Raw genomic sequence first — 27,429 nt, 5'->3', positions numbered from 1 at the left:
TAAGTTGTTGGCAAGTCTTGAAAATTAACAGATTTAAAAAAACATAGTTACCAGCTATGTGTTAGCATATTCTTTTTATGGGAAAAATGGGGAATTTAAAAACCAGACCTAGGATTGTTTGAGTTGCAGATCAATAGCTATTAATCTGGGACATTTACTTTATGCGGACCTCCCTCAAAAGCAGATGCACTGAGTTTTGTGTTGCCCAAGTTGGTTATTGCTTTTGTAGTTGCACTACACTTCACATAAAAGTCAGCCAACATGCTACTGGTTACATCAATTTTCTCTCAAAAAAAAATATTTTTTTATGAAGCAGGTTATTTATTTAGTCCTAAAACTTTTATACATAAGGGTTTCTTCTTATGCTGATGGTTTTTCATCCTTAGTAGCAAAAGGATTTATTCTTGACAGCCATGAACCTCCACTGAAATAAAACAAAATTTTAGTTTGAATGATACATTACAAATGAGATTAAAAATTTCATGTAAGATGAATTTTACGCAGCTCCATACCTTTCCTTTGGGACAATTTTATCAGTGACTAGAGTTTCTTCTAGTAATTCAGCAAGCAGTTCAGCCCTGAACTGATGCTTTAGGGGCTTTGGCTCAGACATAGCCTCATCTGATTGTTTGAGTTTTCTGCAGGCTTCACGATAGGTCAGACCATACCACTCAATTTCCTCTTCAGTGTACTATTAAAGACAGAATTCCATACAATCAAGAAAACAGCAGAACAGGGTGAAACACTTATGAAATAGTAAGCTGTAAGAGGATTCATCAAATTTTATTAGGGTAAATTAGATGATAAGATTTTTTGAGAGGCTGATGGAAGCAATGTAATAATGCAATAGAGGGAAGGCTTGATGAAAGGTAAAATGGCTGGACAGCAAACTCATTGATTAGGACAGGACACAAATCTGAGACTGAAGGAAGAAAAGCAACACTTACGTAAACTAAGGGAACAAACCAAATTTCAATCCACACCATATGTGAATTATACATCTTTACATCACTATGATCAAAATGGTGTTGTGGGTGCCGTATGTAATATCCAACACTTACCACAAAGTAGTAATTATAATTTCAGTTTTTAATATGTTGAAACTACTTACAATTATTCAGCTAATGAGATAACACACACAAAGAGAAAAAGAACCAGCAAGAGAAAATTGCAGAATAAACATCAATGTAGCTTGTAAAATCTTACCGATTTCAAATAATGACCATAATCTTCATGTATCTGTTTCTGCTTTTCAGAGTTATCAGTGTGATAATCTTTCTTCAGCAAAGCTGTTAGAAGCTGTCGCTTAATTCGTACTGCTAGCTCTGATTTTAGATCACATGCAGGGGTCTAGAAAATACAAAAGTAATAGTTATATACACAACATTAAGCAAAAATCAATAAATATTGGGCAGCAAGAATATTGTTTCTCTGTAAAAACTGATGGAACATAACAAAAAAATAACAAATTTGCTAGATGAAGTAGTACCTTCAAAATATAGTGGTCAAATCCACAATTCTTGTGGATCAAGTTTATTGTCCTTTCAGTGACAACAACAGACATATATTTATCCAAGATTTCACTATACACAACTGATCGTTTTAAATTTGGAGTCCAGAAGTATGGATTTCTTCTGACAGTTCGTTTCTTCTTTGTGAAACCTTGGATAACACCTTCTCCACCCCAAAGTCCCTTATGACTTTCAGCTGGATATTTTACGGGAATTGGTACATTTTGTACTGGAGTTCTGTAAATTTTATAATTGCTTAATTTCAGTGTCAAAAGTTAAGGGAGGCTAATAAAACAAGAACTAATTTTATAATACACTGAAATGTGCAAAGGTTATACTTCGTGTTACATAATATAAAGCTCTTAGTCCACATTAAGGTTGCATGAAAGAGTCATTATTGCCAGCATAAGAGAAAGCATATTCTGTTGGCAAAATACAATCAGGCAAGTCAGCAGTACTTTGAATGTCAAAATCCAAGATTGTCTCAAAATGAAGACAAACAAAAGGGTGCTGATATGATACAAAGAGAGAGAGAGAGAGAGAGAGAGAGAGAGAGAGAGAGAGAGAGAGGGGGGGGGGGGGGGGGGAGGTCCTTTGATTTAGTAAATCAAACATATTTCAATGCACAATTACTCTGTTAATATCAGGTGATTATGATGCATTCAACCTGCTGCCCAGAGATGCCCACAATTGTATCTTCCCATGCATGTAGTGGTGTTGCAAACAAATGCCTTACCACACAATAACAGGTATCTATTTACATACAAAATAAGAGAACTGATGATGACATATTTTTATCACAGTACTATGATTTGTAGTACTTGCTCTTTTGTTTTCTGATCTTAATAAAATATAATGAACTTTGCTGCTGTTGGTCCCCAATAATTACTTATTTGCAAACATGCCAAATGAAAGTATTTATCACTTCTGCACTGCCATGTGGTGTTCCTTCTGCATCAATATCACGGACAATATAGCTAGTACTATACATTCCTATCTATGTTTGTTACATAATAAAACAATGGAAAATCCAGGATGGAATGTAACAATATTATGAAAAGGAAAGTTGCTACTCACCATATAGCGGAGATGCTGAGTCGCAGATAGTCACTACAAAAAGACTGTCACAATAGACGACACACACACGCACGCACGCACGCACGCAACTCACACACAACTGCAGTCTCAGGCAACTGATTTGTGTGTGTGTGTGTGTGTGTGTGTGTGTGTGTGAGAGAGAGAGAGAGAGAGAGAGAGAGAGAGATTGTTGACATAGGCCTTAATGGCCAAAAGGTTCATTTGTGACAGGTTTTTTGTTGTTGTGCGTAACAGCGGCTCAGTATCTCTGCTATATGGTGAGTGACAACTTTCCCTTTCATAATTTTGTTACATAATATGTGTTTCAAGTGATGTAGAAAGTATGTAAAAATTCAGGTGCCGAGTACCTAGAACACACCTGTAATCTTCCTGTGCATAATAGAGATGATGCTTCATCCCATCTATTCTTTCATCACTTAAGTAGTAGCAGTCTGGTAAGTATAATGGCACTGCCAGGCCTTTATTTTCCAGGAGTTGTTTTGCTGTCTTGCGCAGCAGGCTGAATTGTCCTGAGAGCTGCCTGGAGGAATTTACTGTGAAGTAACATCTCTGCCTCTATCTCATATTGAAAACAAACATCCAACTTATAATTAAGTACCCTTGTCCAAATTCATGTCTTACCCAGATGCAGAATTTTGCAACAGTGTTGCTCACAGCTGGAAGCCACAGCTGCATTAATTTCAGTGTTACTGTTATAATCTAACTTCTGAAATTGTGCATCTATAAATCACTTACTCTAAACCACTCAATGTGAAATGTCCAGATATTAATCATTAGGTTTGAAGGCTAAGAACCATGTCGGTTTTCAAATAATCAATACTATACTGTTTGAACATTAGCCTCTTCCTTAAAGTCATTCCAGATATTTTAATGGCATATCACTATCTTTCAAGAGTTCTATACATTGTCCTGCAGCAATAAAATTTTAATTTAATCTGCAGACTATTGACAAGAAGTAATTATCTTATTTAATATTTTACCTAACTCTGGTGGATCAACAACAGTTTGATTCTTATATATGAGTGGTGTATTACGTTGACCACACTCATTCTGCCCTGATAACTCTCCCATAATTGATCATATAGTTTTAATTTTGTTCTGAGACCTTTCTATTATTTTGGTGTAATGCATTTTTTTAGCCTGTCTCATGATATTCCTAATTTTTCTCACATTGTACCTATACATTTGAAAACAATCTATGAAGATATTGTCCATGATAATGTTTCTGTTTCGTTTCACTCTTGGAAAATATACTGACTGCACCAGGTTGTAAAATTTTAGTAATTCCATTGCATTTTTTTCTCTGGAAAATCAAAGTTTGTATTGAAATACTCACAAAAATCAACAGTTCTTCCTAAAGAATTGACCCTGCAACAGTGTCAAAACAGGAGAGGAAAACTCTGTAGTCTCAAAAGGGGGACATATTCAGGCCTATAACGAAAAAGTTTTTCCATGAAAATTCGAACTCTCCTGCATAACTTCCTCTCACTTCTTGTGCTATGAAATTATTCTTTAAAGCCACAACAATCAAGCGAAATCAATGACATAATCATGCTGAAAGCAATTGAAACAACTTTATGAAGACTTACTCCATTACAACTTAATTTCTGCAGTTTACTTTCACGTTACTTGTTGGCAAAGCCGAGGCTCACCAATTCAACTGAATTTCTTAAAATACATCTACAATGGGGCATTAAAGAAGCTATTTTATTTGCCTTACAGCCATTTAGTACATCTATGCACATGTATTCATTCTGTATTTATAGTCTGTTTGTTCAATGTTTTCACAAACTCTCATGTGCAGTACCACATCATTAGATTAAATATACTGCTCACTCTGTGGATCCAAATTAAGGAGATCCTCAATGATGTGTAACTTGTCATGAAACAAGAAAACGTGATATAAAATCCAAGGTGGAATAAGATAATGAAAGGTGTATGTCAAAAGTCCTTGAATAAATTTTTATTTAAGAGGTAACGTCAAACGTGTCACAAATATCTACAGGTATTCAGGCATACACTGAAATGCTATAAGGTAACAATCTACTCAACTGGTATACCACTCTACATTGCATTGTTATTGTGTATCTGTTTTTCTATACTCTCCCACTGACCCTAGATGTATGCTGCTTGACTGTCAAAAAACATGCACTACTAGGGATTTACTTTTGGTAGTAGGATAAGAGGTCATGGTCCAAGAAATTCTTCTGTTCCTGATGTTTCATCCTGAACTGCGCTGGACATCCTTAGAAGTGCTCCTCCACTGAGTCTTGCTGACTGACCAGTCGGATGTCCAAGAGTGACATAAATACTGTAGGAAGAGGTGGTGTGGTCAAAGTAACATGCGATGAGCAGAGATAATTATTGTCAGCGATTAAAATTAACTATCAATTGTTGTCTTGTCCAAGATAAAAAGATAAAACTGTCTGGCGATTCTCCAGAGATACTGTCCATATGTCGCTAAATTTCATTGCCTCTTCTTTCCTATTAAAATTATCCTGATGCTTATAAATTTCAATGGCTTCTCTACAGAGCTGTGTATGATAATGTGACATTGTAAATATAATTTCTGTTTCATAAAACTTCACTTTGTGGCTTCCTGACCGAATAGCATGATCAGCTACAGCTGATTTCTCTGTTTCTCCTAATCGTCAAAGAGTTTTGTGCTCTTTTAGCCATGTATTTATGCTCCTCTTGGTAGAAATGGCTCTGAGCACTATGGGACTTAACATCTGTGGTCATCAGTCCCCTAGAACTTAGAACTACTTAAACCTAACTAACCTAAGGACAACACACACATCCATGCCCGAGGCAGGATTCAAACCTGCAACCATAGCAGTCCCGCCGCGGTTCCGGACTGAGCGCCTAGAACCGCTAGACCACTGCGGCCGGCATCCTCCTCTTGGTAGTTCCAATATAAACTTTACGACATGTATATGGAATTTTGTATACACCATGTTGACAGAAGATGGCGTTTATCCTTCACAGATAGGAGTACTCTGCTTATTTTCTTTGTTGGCCTAAAGACTGGTCTGATGTTATGTTTCTGTAAAATCTTACCGATCTGATCCGTTACTTATTTAATAAAAGGGAGAGAAACTGTGTTTTTCCGTCGTCGTGGTTCATCCTTGTCCTTCAGTCTTCTGTTCTTTGGTCGCAAAATTCTCTTTACCTCTTTCCCTGAGTAGCCATTTTATAAGCATCAGGATAATATTAACAGGAAAGAGGGGGCAATGAAACTTAGCGATATATGGACAGTAGCTCTGCAGAATCGTTACACAGTTTTATCTTTGACAAGACGACAACTGAGAGTTAAGTTTTATTGCTGACAAGGATTATCTCTGCTCATCACATGTTACTTTTACCACCCCCCCCCCTCCTTCCTAGAGTATTTATGTCGCTCTCGGACGTCCGACCAGTCAGTCAGCAAGACTCAGCAGAGGAGTGCCCCTGAGTATGTCCAGCGCAGTCCTGGATGAAACGTCAGGAACAGAAGAGTTTCTTGGACAATGACCTCACATCCTAAAAGGTTTACGGGCAGCTATGTCATCCAGTTGTGAAAGCCTTCATTCTATGATCAGTAGGATAAGAACCTTTAAAACTAGAGAGGGGCTAACAAGAGCAAATACTGACACTGTATTTTCTCCTTTTCATATCTGACAATGTATGCAAATAGAAGATAGCACATCCTAGTAGTGCTGCAAGGAACAAGCCAGTATATTTTTCTAACACCAGATGTCAGGCATAAAATTACAAAGTAATATCACTGATAAATTAGCTACCAATCTTTGTACAGGAACATCTGTAAAAATTGGTTTGTATGGGCAGGCATTTTCTCTTTTTTTCTCTAACCTGCTGTAGGGTAAGAAGTATAGGAACAAAGAAACCCACTGGTAATGATTGTAATGATTTATTTCACTGACTGAATTAACAAATCTGTGTCAGTAAATGTTGTGAAGAAAAAGAAAATTAATTAATTAATAGAAAACTAGCTGCTTTTGTAGTGAATAACAAAGCAGTGGATATAAATCAGGAATTTCTTTCTAGTTGTCATGTTTTGCAATTTCAAAATATTTTTGTTCTTTTGCCTTTTTTGAGATCATTAACACTGTTGCAAATAGTCACTGATGAATGGACTCAAATAGAAATGGTTACTACACACTTATGATTTCTTAATGACACACTGCACAACAGAAAACAGTTCGAAAACTTTTCCATTGGAAACTTACTGCAGCCAACATAATGAAAACCTGGCCTGCTGTAGTTTCCTTTAAATTTTTATTGGTACTTTGAATGAATGCAGAAGCTACTGAAATGTGGTGCTACAGGAGAATGCTGAAGATCAGATGGGTAGATCATGCAATTAATGAGGTGGTACTGAAGAGAACTGGGGAGAAAAGAAATATGTGGCACGACTTGACTATAAGAAGGGATCGGTTGACAGAACATGTTCTGAAACATCAAGCGATCACCAATTTAGTATTGGAGGGGAAGTGTGCGTGCATGCGGAGTGTAAAAATAGTAGAGGGAGACCAAGAGATGAATACAGTAAGCAGATTCAGAAGGATGTAGGTTGCAGTAGTTATTCGGAGATGGTGAGGCTTCCACAGGATACAGTAGCATTTCATTCTCTTACCTTTATGGTCTATCAAAGTCCACTTAAGCTGCAGTGAGAAGTATTAGAATGTGGTATAGAAATGTTTTGTTTGTGACTGATTACTGCATCATTGTCTAGAAATATTTCAATTAACTCTGTCATAATACGTTGGCATAATAGTAAGTTGGTTGTCATGTCAACGAATATCAATCAGGACATTCCTGTTAATCACTACACGATTTGGCACACGAACTTAGGACCTCAAGTGTTATAAGGATTCATTATATTATAAACTATGTAAGGATTATTAAATAAGCTTACAGTGTGTAAGTAAATTCTTAGGCTATTAAGCACAAAACACCGGACAGAGAGCAGTTTACAACACAAAGTGTTCTTGTTACTGCACTGAAGATGTCTAGTTATGATTTTACACAATACTCACTTTATTTGATATTATTAATAATATGTACAGCAAATGGTTTTATTAAGAAATTTGTCCATGGAATAGGAGGAATTGGCTACCAATGCTTTGTTAATAACTAAACTTTTTTTAGCTAGTTACCATAAATGCGTGTTCCTAATTAATGAACACCTTTCTGGGTCAAATTAAGCAACTTTAAATCTATATTTAGATAATTTTTATTTCTTGCATTGATTACATGAACTTAGCTATTTGTTTGAAAAAGATGTATATGGTACCATATTATTTATGACACATTTCATTAAGGAATTGGGAAGCAGTAGTCAGTATCCCCAAGTTCCTTGAACAAGCTTCTGCATCAAGTTCATGAGTTCACATTATAAATAATTTGATATTACATACTTTTGGAATCAAAAGACTTTTTAGCATGGCTTGATGAGTTACCCCCAAAAATGTCATCATCATTGACTCACAAGTTGCCGAAGTGGCGTCAACTAAAAAGGACTTGCAATACGGCGGCCGAACTTCCCCGCCTCCTCCCGGCCAACAATGCCATACTATCATTTCATTTCAATGATGCTATCAAGCACTAATGAATGGAACTATGTGAAGTATGTTAGCTTTTTTAATGTTATATGTCATCATTAATTACATTGCAAATAAAGATTTGTTTAGGTGCTACAGCACTTCTGTGGTACGCTCCTTATTTAATTTATTATGAAGCTGTTATCCCATGAATTTAAGATTGTCAACCTCTTGTCATCGTTCACTAATGAGATGTACATTATGACTACCTGCTTAATAGTGTGTTGGCCCGCCTTTGGAATGCTATACAATACCGATTCTGTGTGCCATGGATTCAACACGTCCTTGGTAGGTTCCTGGAGGTATGAGACAAACAGGTCAAGCAAATCCTGTAAATTACAGGTCAATGATTCACGGACGCAGAGCTGGCGCCCGACAGTGTCCCAGATGTGTTCGACGGATTCAGATCAGACAAATTATGAGGCTAAGACAGTAACATGACTTCACTATCGTGCTCCTCAAACTACTGTAGCACATGATCATCAAACTTCTTCTGGGTGTACTACCACATCATTGTATACAATATATTAATTATAAACTTAAAATCAATGTTTCGGCCATATTACAAAAGGCCCTATGCTGTTGTAATATGGTCAAAATTTTGATTTAAGTTTATAATTAAAGTACTTTATACAATGATGCGGTACAACACCCAGAAGAATTTTAATCATCATGACACCAAGGGACCATGAATTTATTTGCTGTAGCACAATTCTGGCCTTGACATGTCAATTACCCTATCCTCACCATCGGGTAACAAACGGCATGAGCAGATGCAGATAGTCTGCAATAATGTTCATGTAGCCCTTAGCTGTCATGGTGCCTTTGATTGCTACCTTTGGTTACTACCACAGGTGCATGTAAGCCCAGGTTAACATCAACTATGGCATAATGCTGACCCCATTGGCCGGCATCAATGGCTCAGTGCTTGTTTTGAGCAGCCATTCACCGGAATGATGGCATATCCAGACATGACCACTGACCTGGTGTAAGAAGAAGCTTGATACATCCAACCAGGTGACATGTTTCCACTGATCCACAGTCCCATGTCAATTATCCCTTTCCCACTGAAATCTTAACTGACAATGTCATTAGGTCAAACACATTGTGGGGAACACATAGTGGTCACCTGCTGCAGAGCCACATGTTCAAGAATGTGTGCTGCACAGTGTGCTCTGAAATGACTGTTCCTGCACCAGCAATGTACTCTGCCATGAAATATTCCACAGAAGGCCATCTATCCTGCTCTACACAGTGGACAAGCCTCTGACTCTGACTTTCTGAGATGAAGCATAGACATTCAACACCTTGTTAACTACCCATGGCTTCATCATTCTTCAACCACTTACCATAGTTGTTCACGATACTAGCACATGAACAACCGAATAGATTCACCATTTTTGATATGTTCATTCCCAGACTTCGTGCCATAATAATCCGTCATTTGTCAAAGTCCATTATGTCAACAGATTGCCGCATTTGTGACCTGTATTGTTGCAAGAAAGATTCCCGATTTGTTGCTGGTCTGCTAGTACAGTTCATTTACCACATCGCATGCCTGCCACTGGATGGCATCCGATATCACCATGGGCAATAGCCACAATGTTTTGGCCATTAATGTAGTAGAAGAATACAAAATTAAATCTGTAGGCGATTCATGGGTACACAGTATGCAAAATTTTGTACATAGACCTGCAACCTCTGTCAGTGGCAACAACAGCTGTAATTTGACTGCAGAAAGAGCCAAAATTTACTGGGATGACAGATACAGGTATGTCATTCCATGCTGCTACTGCTCTATGTCAGAGTTCATGAATTTGTCCAACAGTTCTCTAGGTATGACGTCATCACCACCCTGAAAAGTAGCCAACATAACAGTTCAAAAGAGTGGAATGATCAAACTTCTCTAAATAGTAATATCCATGAAAAGCTTATTAATCACTATTTCTAAAACTATACTTGACTTATTTACTGCAACTTTTCTTTTATTTGCATACATAACAAACTAGACATATTTCAAGAGGGAATATTGTAGGGCAGAACATGAAATGAGTTCCCAGATGGATGATGATAATGGTGGTGATGATAGGAACAGCTTAATACAAGACTCTTCCCTACTGACATTTTTCGTTTACTGTAAGACAGATATGACCAACTATTCTACAGAATTTTTTGTTATTCAATAATATTCTAGTATACTGAAAAGAATATTATGAGTTACATGTAGTCAAAAGACTCTGACACACTGAAGAGTATATCAGTAGCCATAATTTACAGTGTAACAAATTAACATCCATTCCATGCAAACAAGGACATTTACAGTTAATCAGTATTTTGCCTCAATACACACTTATAATACATCAAATGAAAGATGAAAGATTGAAGAATGCAAAAAGATGATAAAAATCTAGTTGATTTTGTCATTAGTACAGTATTACAAATTGAAAATGCATGATACCTATAATGAGGGGAAGGCATGATTCTGATAGCTGCCTACCCTCTTGTTACAACCACTAAATATTCTGATTTCCAGTTGCCTTTTGTTTTGGAGGGAAAATAACACTCCATTGAAAACATTACTTACATAAAACAGTCATTCAAAGCAAGCACTACTGGATTTACCATGAAAACCATTTTAAATGCACTATGACCACATCAGCCACAAAAAGTATGTATTTATTTCAATTACAAAGAATGTATTTCATCTGTAATGATGAAATTTTGTAAAAGTTGGATTATGTTGATACCAAATATGTGTCTATAATATTATGTTGAAATTGTAATGCACTTACCTGAATTTTCATGTGATGGGTGTGATGCTAACCAGTGAAGGGTGTGACAATTGTTAAAAGTAACATATTAAGATTTTATTGTTATGTCCTGTTACAATGACTGACTAAAATAAATACTTTTTTAAGGATGGCTCATAAAATTATGATATTCACCTGCAAAATTTTCCCTTTTAAATGCTTATGGTAAAAAAAATATTTATAGGCACTGTTACATTAATTCTCTATTTACTTCACAAGATGGCTAAATCACATCAAAGAGGACGAGACTGTCCCATGAAAAGCTTAAGAAAGATGAAAGGAAGTGGAAAGAAAAACTACAGCGAGAATGTTGACGAGATAAAATAAGATGTGAAAATAATAAGAAAGAACTGTGCAGAAATAAAATTAAGTTGAAAAGGCCAAACGACAGAGAAAGGCAGAACTGTTGTCATTTAAAGAAACATTTATTAGTAACTGAAACTACTAAACAACAGTCAACTACATTTTCTCCAACAGGATCTATAAGTGAGCACAATCACTTAGAAAAGTTACGTCATGATTTAAAAAAAAAGTCCTATGAGTAAAAAAAAACTGCCACTTTTAAAAATCTTCTGATTGCAGTCTTGCCAGAAATATGTAGGGAAATAGTAAAAAAAAAAAAAAAAAAATAGAGAGAGAGAGAGACCAGTGAATAATCAACTAACACAGGAGCTAAAGGATATATTTATAGACTTCTGCTGAAGGAATTTTAGCATTCAAGCCCCAGCAAAAAGGGACTTAAATGATGGTGAGACTGGGAAGTGTGACAGGATCTAAAAAGAAACATGTATATGACTATTAGTGAAGTATATGACCCATTTAAAAAGGAAAATAATAAAACTATGAATTCAAACAGTTCCTCCAGCATAAAGAAATCAAAATTCTATGATCTTAGCCCTCAGTTCGTTATACCAATCAAGGAAACTCCTAGCAATGTTTGAATTTTCAAGTATCGTGTTTATTTTGATTTCCTGATAAAATCTGTGAGGTCCTTAGATCCTGAGTGTTCAGGAAATCCTAAGAATGTTTCAAGTATGTTATGTTGCAGTACTGAAGATGAAAAATGTATAACTGATTTTTGGCTTGAATGTAAGACTTCTGTTCAGAATTTATTACATGATGGAGTGGATTTTGACAGCCCTTTGACATTGAAACAATGAGATGAAGTGGAATGATGTGCTAGGCTTGTAGAGATTGAGGGCTCATTATTAGCTGCCATAAATGAAATTGACAGTAAACTTGCATACATGAAAATCCACTACTATGTTAAAACTGTCCAGTCTGAATATTTTGAGAGCAAAAAATGTGTCATAGAGACAAGTTGACTATGCCGAGAATTACGTGGCTCTTTTATCAGGACGAGATATCTAGTGCACACTGGAGTCATTTACAATTAACAGTGCTCACCGGCTGTGCTTGGCTTAAAAGTACAAAGAAGCCAATTGTAATTATAAGAGATGAACTTTCTCATGATATGGTGGCTGTCTGGGTTTTTCCAAAATCTGTACTCACTAGGCTGGAAACAGAGTTTCAACAAGGAAAACGTATTTGTGATTTCTGATGGATGTTCTTTGCAGTTCAAAAACAGATATACGCTGCTGAATCTGTGTTTCACAATTGAAGATTTCCATGTGACAGGAAAGTGGAATTTTTTTGCCACATTTCTCAGCAAAGGGACAGTGGATAGTATATGTGGCACTGTAAAGCATAAAGCATTCATCCACGCCAAGGCAAGGAAAACTATTGTCAATTCTGCACTTCTACAATAGCGTTTCACAACATGTGTCAGAGATTCAAGAACTGTATGCCCCAACAGAGAAAGTAGCTATACACAGATCAGTGTTCAAAAGAGATGTGGAAGAAATCTGAGCATCACTTTGAAGTAAAGGATGGGAAACGTCTTTTAGTGGGAAGAATGGGGTCAAGTCTGCACTGGACTCTATCAGCGTGTTTGATAAATCTGAACTTGGACCTCTAGATTTGTTATTAGCATATCTTGAGCGAATTATCTCCACCCAGGACATTTCACTGCATAATTTCATACAAGTCGCTCTAGAAATGGAAACTCCAAAATGCAGCAAAGTTCAAATGAATAGGAAAATTCTCTATTATGCCGAGGTAACTGGTATTAATGCAGAAAGATGTGACATACAAATGAATTACATACATCGCAGTGGTAGTTTCTGGATTTCGCCAGAGAGAAAAAAAATTTCAACAGAAAATATCTCTGTGACTAAAAGTTTCTCTTCCAGTTCCAGTGAATAACACAGGCCAGTTTCCATTCAAAAACCTGTCTGCTGGAGTGTGCAGGGACTAGACTGCCAACAGGTGCAGTGTCAGAAGGTTTTGGGGCAGAGAGGTGGGAGGAAAAGGAGCAAAAATGGAGAGGAGCAGGGAAAGATGGGTGGATGTGTTGGCAGAAAGCTACAAATAAACAGGGTGGGAGATGAGAACGGGGAGCGGATAATAGGACACACGGGGTGAAACTATTGGGTGGAGGGTGTGGGGACAGTATGTTACTGTAGGTTGAGGCCAGGATAATCAGAGGAGCGGAGAATATGTTGTAAGGATAACACCCATCTGCGCACTTCAGAAAAGCTGGTGGTGGAGGGAAGGATCTGGCTGGCTGCAGTTTGATTAATATTTCCCCCAATCCTCCTACCACGTCCAAGAACCAGTCACAAAGGAGTGTCCCCTTCATTACCCAGTACCATCCCAGACTGGAACAATTGAACCACATCCTTCCCAGGGCTTTGATTACCTATCATCATGCTTTGAAATGAGGGACATTCTAACCAAGATATTTTTCACCCCTCCTAAAGTGGTGTTCCATTACCCACCCACTCTCCACAACACCCTAGTCCATCCCTATGCTACTCCAAATCCCAACACCTTGCTACAAGGATCATAATCCTTTGGCAGACTCAGGTACAAAACTGACCCAATCCACCCACCCAGCGCTTCCTATTCCAGTCCTGTCAGTGGGTTATCCTAACCCATCAGCGGCCGAGCCACCTGTGAAAGCAGCCATGTCATTTACAAGCTCTGCTGCAATCACTGCACAGCTTTTTATAAGTCCACCAGGCTGAAAGGCCACCCCCAAACTTTGGCAATGGCCAAAGGAGACTATCCTGTGGCACAACATGCAGCTGAACAATAAAATACTTGATTTCACCACCCCCAAGCCACTGCTTCACTATCCAAGCCATGGGTCTTTCCCTCCATCACCAGCTTTTCTGAACTGCACACCTGGGAGTTATCCTTACAAGACATTCTCCACTCCCGCAATTATCCCGGCATCAACTTACGATAACATACTGTCCTCACATCCTCCACCCAACAGTTTCCAACCCCTCTGTCCCATCATCTCCTCCCCATTCTCATCTCCCACCCTGTTTATTTGCAGCTTTCTGCCAATGCATCCACATCTTTCCCTGTTGTTCTCCTTTTTTGTTCCTTTTTTCCCGAGAGCGTTCATCACGCTCCCCACACGTACACTACTATCCCTTCCCGTTCCTGTTCCCCTCTCCCTTCCTTCCAAACTGCTGCCTGTATCCCATGTGATGTGGCATTCTGGCCCGACATGCCGGAGTTGGCAGTAGTGTGTGTGTGTGTGTGTGTGTGTGTGTGTGTGTGTGTGTGTGTGTGTGTGTGTGTGTGTGTGTGTGTTTTACTGATGAAGGCTGTGGCTGAAAGCTATATGTGAGTGTCTTAATTGTGCCTGTCTGCAACTTGACGTGTCTTCTTTATGGTAAGTAGCAATCTGTCATTTCCTACATTGTTGATATTCCTCCCATTACTATGGTATGGATGTTAAGCAGCCTTACATTCTCCCTGTATGTGTAAACAGAATTCTCGATATCAATATCCTCTAGAAATCCTGACTGTGACTTGGCAATATAATCTGATGATTAACCCTCAAGTGGGCACGCTTGTATATAAAATGTGCCAACCACAAATAATACTGTCTTTTACCATCCCACTGCTGTTTTAAATCGCAAGCCCATGCCTGTTCCTTTGTCATTGCTTCATCCAACACAATGATAAATTGTGTTGTCATGTGTCAAATGAGCAGCAGTAATATAAAATAAACAATGAGCTAAGTGAGCAAAAGTTTACGATCTGTGTAACAAAATGATCCAGTTTATGGGATAGCGGCACAATCCCACAATGAGGCAGTTGTCTATGAGCTAATTAGTAATGATAAAAGTGGCTGGTTGGGATCTGATGCAACTATACTGTTTAATGCTTGAGTGGGTCATTACTGTCTGCGGCAATAGAGCGATATAATTAACATTCATTTTATTATTATTTAATTAAACAGTGCTTTAGCTCATATTATGGCAGTTCATATGATTGTTGTTTAATTAAACTAAGATTAAACTGTGATTTTGCTCATACAAGTTTACCTACGTAACATAAAGACAAAGTACACTGGGCACCCCTCACGTTACTAAAAGTGGTGCACCTGCTCAAGCATTAACAAGCTGATTGCATATTACCTATTGCAAAATTTTCAAATTTTGTTGCAAAATGTCCTCTAATGGGACAAGAATTTATGACTGCAAACATTTTTATGTAAAGTACTCTACAGAATCTTTAACTATTTATTTTAAAAGCGAAACAACATGAAAGGTATGCTGAGAGGTTAGACAGGTGGATAAAGACAGTAGGGCACTCATTGATAAGGTTTTCTTTGGTGAAGCTCAAAGCAAGAAAATAATCCAGTAACAAAAGCTCTCTCTGATCATGACACACGTGACGTAGGATAAATAAGATAGTTCTTCACAGTACTGATACTCCTCAGTGGAAATTCTTTGGCATAATTAATGACTCAAATACAAATGTTTTTAGGGATAGTTTACTAGAGATGACCTGGGATGAAATTTACAATTAACCACATGTTGACATCAAATTTAATCTATTCCATGATAAACTCATATCATTATATTAAAACAACTTTCCCCATAAGCTAGTCAGAAAGGACATTGAGCAGCTATGTAAAATGCCGCGGATTACTAGTGGCATTAAAGTACCTTTTGAGAGAAAAAAGGGAACTGTAACTGTTGGTAAGAACAAGTAGAGTTCCTGCAGTAGTTCCACACTACAAAAACAAAACTCAAATTACTACGCAAAATTATTAAAAAATCAAGGAACTTGCACTGAATGTCAGAAATCAGTAATTACAGCTGTATGGAGTGTAGTAAAACAAGAGACAGGACATCCAACCACAGAAGAAGCTAGCATCTCAATTGAACTGAATCGAAGGACTATAAATGATGATCACACATAGCAAGCATATTAAATACTCATTTCTTAAATATAGTAGAAAGTACAGGGACAAACAGGTCAAGAGGAGAACAACAGCAGTACGTTGAAAAATCATCTCTCATAAAACTCAATCATGTGAATCCTCCTGTAATTAAAAAAAAATTATATTTATTCTCTCAAAAATAAAAGCTCATCAGGATTTGATGGTGTTTCAAATGGAGTACTAAAGATTTGTTTCCATACGATAATCCCTGTCTTATCTGAAATATTTAATGTATCACTAACTCAAGGCACTTTTCCAGAGAGACAAATATGCCATCGATAAACTACTTTTTAAGAAAGTTGATAGGAAAGAAGTCAACAACTGCCAACCTGTTTCACTAGTGACATCATTTTCCAAAATTTTTGCGATGATGTATTCTAGAGTGGTATCTCATCTGAGTACCTATAATGTCCTCAATAAATCACAGTTTGTATTTCAAAAGAGTTGCTCTAAAGAGTTTGCAATTTACATTTCACTCACCAAATTTTACAAGCATTAAATAACAAAATGGCTCTGGCTGATGTTTTAGGTGATCTGTCTAAGGCATATGACAGTTGAATCACAATATTCTCCTAAATACACTGAGGTTTTATGGGATTGATAGTACAGCTAACCAGTGAATAATGTCATATCTAACCAAAAAAATCCAGACAGTTGTACTTAGCAATTCAACCAATGTAGTTAAGGGACATCATTCTGACTGGGGAGAAATCATGTACGGGGTTCTCCAAGAGTCTATCTTATGTCCACTAATGTTCCTCATATATGTAAATGATCTCCCATCTAATATACAACAAGCAGACTTAGCTCTTTCCGTGGACAACACTAGTATTTTAATCGACACAAGCATACATAAGAAGAAGAAATGGTAAACAATGTTCTTTAAACTATCACTGACTGGTTTTCTGTAAATGGCCTTACCATCAACTTTAAAAAGACTCAATATATTCAGTTCTGCACATACAGGGGTACTGATGTTAGTTGTGGTCTTCAGTCCAAATACTGACCTGATGCAGCTCTCTATCTACTCTATACAGAGCAACCCTCTTCACTACTGCAACCTACATCTCTCTGAATCTGCTTACTGTATTCATCTCTTGGTCTCCCTCTATGAATTTACCTATCACACTTCCCTCCAGTGCCAAACTGGTGATTCCCTGATGTCTCAGAATGTGTCATATCAACCAATCCAAGCCAAGTTTTCTACAAATTTCTTTTCTCCCCAGTTCTACTCAGTATCTCCTCAATAGTTACATGATCTATCTATCCAATCTACAGCATCCTTCTGTAGCACTACATTTTAAAAGCTTCTTTACTCTTCTTGTCCAAACTGTTTATTGTAAATGTTTTGCTTCCATGCTGGAATAAAACTGCCACTTGGGCATCCTTTGCCACCCCCTGAATAGATCACAATTATTTTATGCTTAATTAATTGTTTAATGTACAATGCTACAATGCACCTATACCAGTAATTAGTCTGTTTGAGGCAACTCATGTAAAATCTGAGTTTGCTATTGTATTCTGCAGTCAATAAAAAGTTTGTGAACATGCTAGGAATATTTTGTTTTCAATAATTACTAAGTAATTGATCTAAACTTGCTACACTGATAAGTCTGTTAATTAACATTTATCAGAAACCATAATGACCCGCATAAACAAAGAGCATTTTGCAGCTTAGGAATTTATTTTCAGCAAATTATTTGGAATTTATACACATGCAGGAACACTTTTCGTTCTTTCTTATGACTGTAATGAACTAAAGTGTAATGTGTATTTTTATTTTCTGGAAACTTGTAAATTATTTCAACAAAATTATGTCCATGTCCACACAAAATTGTAAAGCATTATTTTCATTATTTTTCTATGCACGTGAATTAATTTTGTTACACACTTATATTTATCACTTCTTAACACTTGTAAATTCTGATTGTCAATGACTGTTATAAATTATATAAATACCAGTGACTGCATACAGCAGGGAGGCAGTTTGTAGCAAACATCAACAGCAATATTTTTCGCCGCCTAACATCTTGCGTACAGATAAGGCAGTTTTGTCAAAAATCTGTACCTGGAATTTATTTCGTACATTACATGATTAGTTTTGCATGTACAGCAGCATAGCAGAAGAGCTCAGGAGTACTTACAGCAAAGATACACCTCAAGAATGTAGATTTACAACTGACGTAAATTTCATGAGCATTTTTGGTAACAACATTTCATTTTAAATTAATGAACAGTTCTGTATTTTTTAAATTCAATCAATTTGTTGAGACAGTCGTATCTCAGCTGGATGAGACCCATTTTTTATATTCTCGCAGTTCACATTGTTATTGTGGCCACAAAACTCGGTATAACTTTTGGCATAAACTTTTAACTTTTCTATGTTTGCAAATATTTTATTTATCAGCAATCCATATCACACACATCCGACACAATGCTGACTTCTTCACTAGCCAGCAGTTCCTTTTTAATACACATTTATATTCCGAACAAATATCTTCCTGGAACTTAGATCTATAATGGACGTTAACAAATTTCCCTTCTTCAGAAATACTTTTCTTACTATTGCCAGACTAAATCCTACACCATCTCTGCTTTGGACACAATCTCTTATTTTCCTGACCAAATAGCAAAACTTATCTACTATTGTAAGTGTCTCGTCTCCTAATCTAATTCCCTCGGCATCACCAGATTTAATTTGACTACATTCCATTATCCTTGTTTTGCTTTTGTTGATGTTCACCTTACATCCTCCTCTCAAGACACTGTCCATATCATTCAACTGCTCTTTCAAGCCCTTTGCTGTTTTTGACAGCATTACAATGTCAGCAGCAGATGTCCAGGTTTTTATTTCTTCTACAGAGACTAATTCCTACTCCAAATTTTCCTTTGGTTTCCTTTATTGCTTGTTCACTGTACAGATTCAGTAATGCCAGGGATAGGCTACAACCCTGCCTCACTCCCCTCACAACCTCTACTTCCATTTCACAGTTTCTCTACAAGGTTCAGACAGCCTTTTGCTCCCTGTATTTTACCCCTGCTGCCTTCATAATTTCAAAGAGAGTAGACCAGACAACATTCTCATTCTCAAGAGCTTACTGTAAGTCTACAAATGCTATAAACTTAGAGTTGCCTTTCCTTAACTCATCTTCTAAGAAAGTAATAGGGTAGTATTGCCATGTGTGTTCCAACATTTCTTCTGAATCCAAACGGATCTTCCCCGAGGTTGGCTTCAGTCAGTTTTCCCATTCTTCTGTAAAGGATTCATGCTAGTACTTTGCTACCATGACTTATTTAAACTGATAGTTTGGTAATATTCACACCTGTCTGCTACTGCTTTCCTAAAATTGGAATTATTGTATTTTCTTGAACTCTGACCATATTTTGCCTATCTCTTATGTCTTTCACACCAGATGGAAGAATTTTGTCATGGCTGGCTCTCCCAATGCTACCAGCAGTTCTGACAGAATGTTGTCTACTCCCAGTGCCTTGTTTCGACTTAGGTCGTGCAGCGCTTTGACACATTATTCTCGCTTCATCATATCTCCATCTCCTCTTCATCTACAACCTCTTCCATTTCTATAACAACTGCCCTCAAATATATTTCCTTCTATAGACACTCTATATACTTCTTCCACCTTTCAAGCTTTCCCTTCTTTGCTTACGACTGGTTCACCATTGAGCTCTTGATATTCATACAGCTGGTTCTCTCTTCTCCACGGACCTCTTTAATCCTCCAGTAGGTGGTATCTATCTTTTCCCTAGTGATATATGCTTGTAAAACCTTACATTTGTCCTCTAGCCATTCCTGCCTACCCACTTTGCACTTCCCATCAATCTCATTTTTTAGACACCGGTATCCCCTTCCACCCACTTCATTTACTGCATTTTTATATTTTCTTGTTTCATCAGTTAAATTCGTCTCCTGTGCTATCCATGGATTTCTACTTGGCCTTGTATTTTTAACTATTTGATCCTCGGCTGCCTTAACTATTTCACCTCTCAAAGCTACCACTTTGTCTTCTACTGTATTCCTTCCACTGTTCCAATACAATGTTGTCTTATACTCTCTCGGAAACTCTCAACAACCTCTGGTTCTTACAAATTCTCCAGGTCCCATCTCCTTAATTTGCTATCTTTTTGCAATTTCTTCGATTTTAATCTACAGTTCATAGCCAATAAACCGTGGTCAGAATCCAGTTCTCCCCCTCCAATGTCTTACAGTTTAAAATCTGCTTCCGAAATTTCTGTCTTACCATGAGATAATCAATCTGAAACCTTACAGTGTCTGCACGTCTCTTCCATGTGTACAACCTTATTTCATGATTCTTACACCAACTGTTAGCAATGATTAAATTATCCTCTGCGCAAAATTCTACTGGGCAGCTTCCTCTTTCAATCCGTTCCCCCTGTCTATACTCACCAACTATTTTTCCTTCTCTTCCTTTTCCTTCTATTGAATTCTGGTCCTCCATCACATTTAAATTTTCTTCATTTCTTTATCATCTGCGGAGCTCTTGTTTATAATATGTAGTATTGCACACAAACCTTTCTCATGAATCAGTCTACTGGTGAAAACCATACAAAGATCCCTATAATATTCCTGAGATTAGCCTTTATATAAAGAAAGAAAACTGTGGTGTGGGACTACTTATGTACAGTCTGGTCAAGCTTCGCAGCTCTCTGGAGTACCAATAACTATTTAATTTATTACTTTTTCTAACAGATACTGCTTCCTCTCTGATGACCAGCTCATAGCTCCCACCACTGTGGTTACTGGAAACATGCAATTCCACCCACCTGCTTTGATCCGTGACATAATGGCATTCTGGTGTGTGACATCAGAGCGGCACGGCGTTTTTGAATTAGTTCAAATTTGTAGATGTGTTGTTGTATCTGGTGAAATGCTCTGGAGGTGGATTGACATGTGAAGTTGTTTGTGTAACATGGATATTGAGGTCATTTCAGTCTTTGTCATCAGTGTGGTTACATGGGTTTGTTTGAGTCTGGGTACTCAATGCTGTATGTGGATTTGGAAGTGTGTGTTCTGTTTCCAGTGAGTTGTTATGATTTTTTTGGTTTCTGTGGTTTATGCATTTTGTGTTTCTGTTAGGTTTGATTAATCTGGTGTTCATAATACAGAATGAAATTTAATATTTTCTTCATGTTTGTCAGGGATCAATATGACTGATAAGTTTACCAGCTTTTCGTTACATGCTACTCCAGGCAATGATATGTTGTCATCCTAACATTTCTGCAGCTTTTTGGATTAATAGGCTTCTGGGCAGTGCATGAAGTTGATGAGAGTTCCAGTGTCTCAGACCAGGCACCAATACATGCAGAGGTGCCACCATGACAACATCTGGCTGTCAATATGACATGGTACCTGATTCAAGAAGCCTAGGCTGGCCATGTGCAAGACTGTGTTGCTTACATATTACTTTTGTTATAAGTCATTTTTAAGTTTTGTGCATTTGAGACTGGTATGAGAGTTATAACTGTATTAGATTGGTTTTCTTCATGTCATGAGTGTTCAGAATATGTTAAATATCGAGCAAAGTAGGGTGGGCCAGAGGATCACTGAAACTGATGAGTCCCAGATTGGTAAGAAGTAGTTTGGGATGGGTGATTCTCGGGTTGATGTATGAGTATGGAAGAGGGGGGGGGGGGTTGTTTATTTATTTTGGGGGAGGGGGTTAGGTATGCTGATTGTGTTTTCAGGGTTTTGTACAGTCATAGTAAGAGGAAACTTAACAGGCTTTTTGAGGAATATATCGAGGAGGTTAGTACTGTTATGGCAGATGCATTTTCACTGTGTAGGGGTTCGCGGAAGAAGGGTTATGAACATTTAGTCATTAACTGTAGAATTCAGTTTAAAGATAATGACACTGGGGCTTGCACTAATACCAAAGAGGGGTTTTGGGAGGCAATTTAATCTGTTATAGGGAGGAGAAGAAGCACTCTTCTAACCTGCAATCCCATTTAAAGGAGCACTGCTGGTGGAAGAATACCCCTGAGAATTTTTGAATTTTTCTGTGGGTTTTTTTTTTTTTTTTTTTTTTTTTTTTTTTTTTTTTTTTTTTTAGGGCTTTGGCGAGGATGTACAGGCTGAGGGAAGTGAGTTGAAGGGCTGGGTTTGGTTGGGTTGGGGAATGGGGATGAGGTTGTGGCTATTGGTTGTGGGGTTGATGGGGTAGGTTATGGGTTGGGTGTTTAAAAGGTTTGATGTGATTGATTTTGGTTTTTATTTACTCCTTTTATTTTTGTTGGTTTTGTGTTTGGAAGTGGTATTGGGCAGAATAGGGTTGGTTTATGGGTGGGAGATTGTGGGGAATGGTGTGTGTGCGTGTTTGTGTTTCGGAATTTTGTATTTATGGGGGGGGGGGAGGCTACCTAGGTAAGGAGGCTTTTGTTAAGTAATTTTTGTTTTGTTCCACAAAATTTCGGGAGAACTGCCGGATGTTTGTAACTTCCTGCCACAATATTTCGCAGAGTCTTCTGCCATCTTCAGGTAATACTGGCGAAAACTCCCTGAGCTCTGGTATTTAAGGCCCTGCCGGCACATGCGTGGTGGATTCACTTGGCGTTGCATGTGCACTCACTGGAAACCACCATCACGATTAATAGGAGACACACTGTCAGACAGCCATATTTCCACGGATTCATTAATAATAGAACATGACCAGTGGAAATACAGTGTTTGGCGATGGCAGACTTACAAGGCTGAAGAAGGCGAGTATGCTGCTGATGTTCTATAATGTGATCCTGCACAGTACGTGTTGTTTGCCCTATGTAACACACGGAATCCTGTAAACACCTGCCTTGCGCAGCTCTAGGTCGTCTTTGACAGATCCCAACAGCAATGAAATTTTTGCAGGAGGGCAAAAGATTGCTTTCACTTTATATTTTCTTAGTATTCTGCCTACTTGCACTGAAATATTACCAATATATGGTAAATAGGCAGTCGTTTTAAAGGCCTCTTCCTCTTCTTTGCTCCGTTGTTTACAGATCTGAGCACTCTCTCCATTTGCTGATGCAAATACAAACTATCGGTGGCAGAGATGACGTGGTCTCAGGGAATCAATGTCTTCAAAATACCCAGCGTTTGTGCCAGATGGTGGCAACTAGCAGCTTGCAAGTAAAGGTCTGTGTGAGTGGGCTTTCTATATACTGAATGACCAAGTGTGCCATCGCTCTTACATTGCACCATGATGTCTAAAAACTTGGTCATTCAGAATACAGAAAGCCCACGCACACAGACCTTTACTTGCAAGCTGCTAGTTGCCACTGTCTGGCACAAATGATGGGTGTTTTGAAGACAATGATTCACTGAGCCCATGTCATCTCTGACAACGACAGTTTGCAAATGGAACTGGAGCACCTGCAGACTGTATTTACGAAGAATGGGGATTCGTCCCAGCAAGTGGAGAGAGTGCTGCAAACCTGTAAACAACGGAGCAAAGAAGAGGATGAGACCTTTAAAACGACTGCCTATTTACCATATATTGGTAATATTTCAGTGCAAATAGGCAGAATACTAAGAAAATATAAAGTGAAAGCAATCTTTCGCCCTCCTGCAAAAATTTCATCGCTGTTGGGATCTGCCAAAGACAACCTAGAGCTGCGCAAGGCTGGTGTTTACAGGATTCCGAGTGAATGCGGCAAATCTTATATAGGGCAAACGACACATACTGTGCAGGATCGCATTGTAGAACATTCTCGCCTCCTTCAGCCTTTTAAGTCTGCCATCGCCCAACACTGTATTTCCACTATTCATGTCATGAATTACTATGAGACAAAAATTGTGGCCCATATGTCTAACTTTCAGAGTTCGATTATTAATGAATCCATGGAAATATGGCTGTGTGACAGTGAGTCTGTTATTAATTATGACGGCGGTTTCAAATTGAATTCGGCATGGAATCCAATCATCGAAAAACTTGGTGTCGCCCGTAGCCAGCATTGTTCTGTGATGAAACCGCGGGAAGACAATTGAACGGATATCGATGCAGCGAGTTTTCACCACGGAGGGCGCGTGGCACAGCAGAATAAAAAGCGCTGAAGTAGTGCACGCGCAATGCCAGGTGAATCCACCACACACGTGCCGGTGGGGCCTTAAATACCAGAGCTCAGGGAGTTTTCGCTAGTATCATCTGAAAATGGCCAGAAGACTCTGTGCCGAAATATTGTGGCATGAAGTTACAAACATCCGGCAGTTCTCCTGAAATTTTGTGGAACAATATGTAAGCTGGGAAAGTTTTAAAACTAACAGTTTTTGTTTTATTTTAGTGATTTTGATGTTTTATCTGTTTGTATTTATGACACTCCAGTTGTATTTTATTTAACCTAGTGAATATTTTTTTTTTGGGGGGGGGGAGGGGGGGGTTGGTATCATTGGTTTGTTTGTTATATATTTTAAGTGTGTGAAGTTTGTGGTTCTGGCATTTTCATTTTTGGTTTGGCAATAGGTATGGAGGGCTTTGTTTGAGCTAAAAAGGTCAAGGGATTTTTTCAGTTTCCACATTTTGGAATTATATGTCTCATGTTTTTGATATCAGGGGCTTCTTTTGAGCTATATAGGTCAAGGAAATGTCCGATTCCACTTTTCAGGGTTGCATGTATTGGAATTAGGTATTGAAGGCTTCTTTTGAGCTATATAGATCGAGCGAAATATCTGAGTCTCCTTTTTAGAGTTGCATGTGTTGGTTTTTTTGTATAAACAGCTTCGTTTGAGCTATATGGGTTGAGTGAAATGAACCACTCCTATGGTTTTTGTGGTTGTGATGTCACATAATAAGTTCACAATTTTTTTGATTTTAGGGATAATATTTGCTTTGTGATGGTGTATTTTTTTTCCCCCTTCTGTATTTAGCTTGTCCCCACCCCTAAACCCCCTACTTCCCGTGGCTGTTCCATTAGTCTTATTTTATTGTTGGAGTGATATGCTCTTGTGCTGTTTTTATTTTTCTTAGCATTTGTTGGCGTGTGTATATAGTGCCGTTATGGTAGATATCTTGTACATGCTGGACGTAGGTGTTTCCTCCATACTGATGCCATCATGGGTCAAATCAGGCAGGTGGAATCTGATGCTTTCCCTCTTAATACCAATTAAATATGGAACAAATAACAATACACATATATATTACACACTCATCATTACTAATAACATATACCCAAACTGCCCTTGTGATTCAGCCTATCAATTAGCAAAAACTGTACACCCAATTTCTAGATTATCATCCACATGTTTACATACATAAATAATTACCCATTGCAGTTTTCGAAGATGCAACTTATGTACTTGTTCCAGATAATAATACAAAATAGTACCTATTTCCCTTATTAAAATATAGACACTGAAATATTTGAAAATACATAACATATTTATATATTCTGTGTCTATGTATATTCTGAGTTATTTATATTCAGCGCACTACAACGGCACACGCTATATCATTGTCAGATGATCTATCTACACATGAATAAGTCAAATCACCTCCTCAACAGATAGTGCAAGGCAAATGGATCATCATTGAATTTTGAAAAGACGCAGTACAGATAGTTCAGTATTTCTCACAGAGCTCCAAAAGACAATGAAACAATAAACAAAGTGTTAAGTTTTTGGGAATAAAGACAGATCAACCTCAGTTGGAAAATCCACTGTCTATTATCAGTAAAGGCCTAGGTTCAGCTATGTTTACAGTACACACGATTACTGCTATAGGAAATTTAAAAACTGAGGAACTAGTTTATACTGCATATTTTCATTCACTAATGAGTTGTGAAAGCATTTTCTGGGCAAATTAAATTTACTGGGGTAATATTTTCAGAATACAGAATTGTGCTATAAGAATATCTGGTGTTCCTTCAAGATCATCCTGCAGGGACATATCCAAAAAAAAACTGGTTATTTTAACTACTACTTCACAATACATGTATTCATTAATGTCCTTTTCTATTTTCAATACAGTGTTCACAACATTAGTGAAAAGCATGAATAGAACACCAGAACCAAAAACAACCTCCACAAAGGCCTCAAGAAGTTAGTTAACATTAGTACACGAACTTGCCATATACATGGGTACATATGTAGTCAACAACCTACCCCCTGTAATATCATTTAGTTAATGTAGTAGAGTTCAAAACTGAATTAACGAATTTTCTACTGGCCAATTCCTTCTACTTCACGGAAAAATATCTTCAAAGAAATTCTTAAATTAAACGTTTTAGATGATGTGTAATTAGATTTAGCAATAGATAACAGTACTGTACATTCATTTCACTTTATTGCACCTAAATTAAATTACATCCTCGACTTCTTTCCACATCCTACAGACCACTTACCGCAGGATCTATGGTGTATGGCTAATATAACAAATACCTGGCACAAAGGAGACTTACACTACACCAGTTACTGGGTCACGCCTCCACTTCCCCGGTTCTGGCACGTAGTGGACAGGCTCCGGCTTTCTAACCTTCCATTCATCCCAAAATTTTCTATATGCTTCTGGAAGTCGTGCACCCACTCGTCCTGGATCAAATGGCCCAGGCCTCTTAAAATATAAGAGTTTAAGACCCTGAAATATTAAGTATGGGGTTACATTCTACAAAGTATTTTGATTTTTTTTAAGCAGGAATAGTTGCACACAGAAAAGTGCATTACGTTTGCTAGCCTAGATTCCATTTCAACTTATAACCGCTTTCCTCAATTTGTGCATCCACACATCCGCAAAATCCGAACGCACCTTCCGCTCATCCCTACTACTGATCAAGTGTTAGTGTTTGTGTTAGTGTTTACACCTGATTTCAATTGTTTCACCGACTATGGTACACGTTGAGTAACATCAAAGTTAAGCTGTGATTCGAGCATCTGCAGTCGAGGAGGGAAGAAAAGAGTTAAGATTTGAAATACGTGGGCCAGTAAAATAATGTTTGGAGGATATTTAATCGTTGGGAACACAGATGAACCGCTTATATTGGCCGCCCCTGCGTAGAAAATTCTTTAATAAGGACATCATGGTAACATTGCAGCACCAACTTCTGTTAACAGAGAGTAACATATCTTCGTATCGAGTTAACGAAATAAGTGACAA

The 27,429-nt window shown here is 37.8% G+C and overlaps 2 protein-coding genes across 4 annotated transcripts in view; one reads left to right on the top strand and one right to left on the bottom strand.

Annotated features, from left to right (window-relative positions):
• On the bottom strand, positions 1-27,221 carry LOC126253200 (39S ribosomal protein L28, mitochondrial). Its single transcript, XM_049954370.1, has 6 exons — positions 27,000-27,221; positions 26,738-26,913; positions 1,490-1,748; positions 1,207-1,350; positions 513-691; positions 1-424 (listed from the first exon to the last, which is right to left on the bottom strand). Exons 1-6 carry the CDS (start codon positions 27,018-27,020, stop codon positions 361-363), a joined length of 843 nt encoding a protein of 280 aa, XP_049810327.1. The 5' UTR covers positions 27,021-27,221; the 3' UTR covers positions 1-360.
• Positions 27,217-27,429, top strand: part of LOC126253197 (centromere-associated protein E-like) — a 178,394-nt gene continuing 178,181 nt past the window's right edge. For 2 of the 3 annotated variants that reach the window (XM_049954365.1, XM_049954363.1), the window contains exon 1: positions 27,405-27,429. The gene's annotated coding sequence lies outside the window, so the exon portion shown is untranslated. The other variant, XM_049954366.1, reaches the window with a different exon arrangement.

Source organism: Schistocerca nitens, chromosome 4 (assembly GCF_023898315.1).
Source record: "Schistocerca nitens isolate TAMUIC-IGC-003100 chromosome 4, iqSchNite1.1, whole genome shotgun sequence".
Lineage (NCBI taxonomy): Eukaryota > Metazoa > Arthropoda > Insecta > Orthoptera > Acrididae > Schistocerca > Schistocerca nitens.
Note: the sequence above shows the minus strand (reverse complement) of the source record. Positions and strands in the feature narration are given on the sequence as shown.

Coding starts and splice junctions, on each gene's coding strand:
- LOC126253200 (XM_049954370.1), bottom strand. CDS start 27,020: ATGGAATCTAGGCTAGCAAAC. Junction 1,749..26,737: donor GACCCAGTAACTGGTGTAGT/GTAAGTCTCCTT, acceptor TAAAATTTACAG/AACTCCAGTACAAAATGTAC. Junction 692..1,206: donor ATGGTCATTATTTGAAATCG/GTAAGATTTTAC, acceptor TGTCTTTAATAG/TACACTGAAGAGGAAATTGA.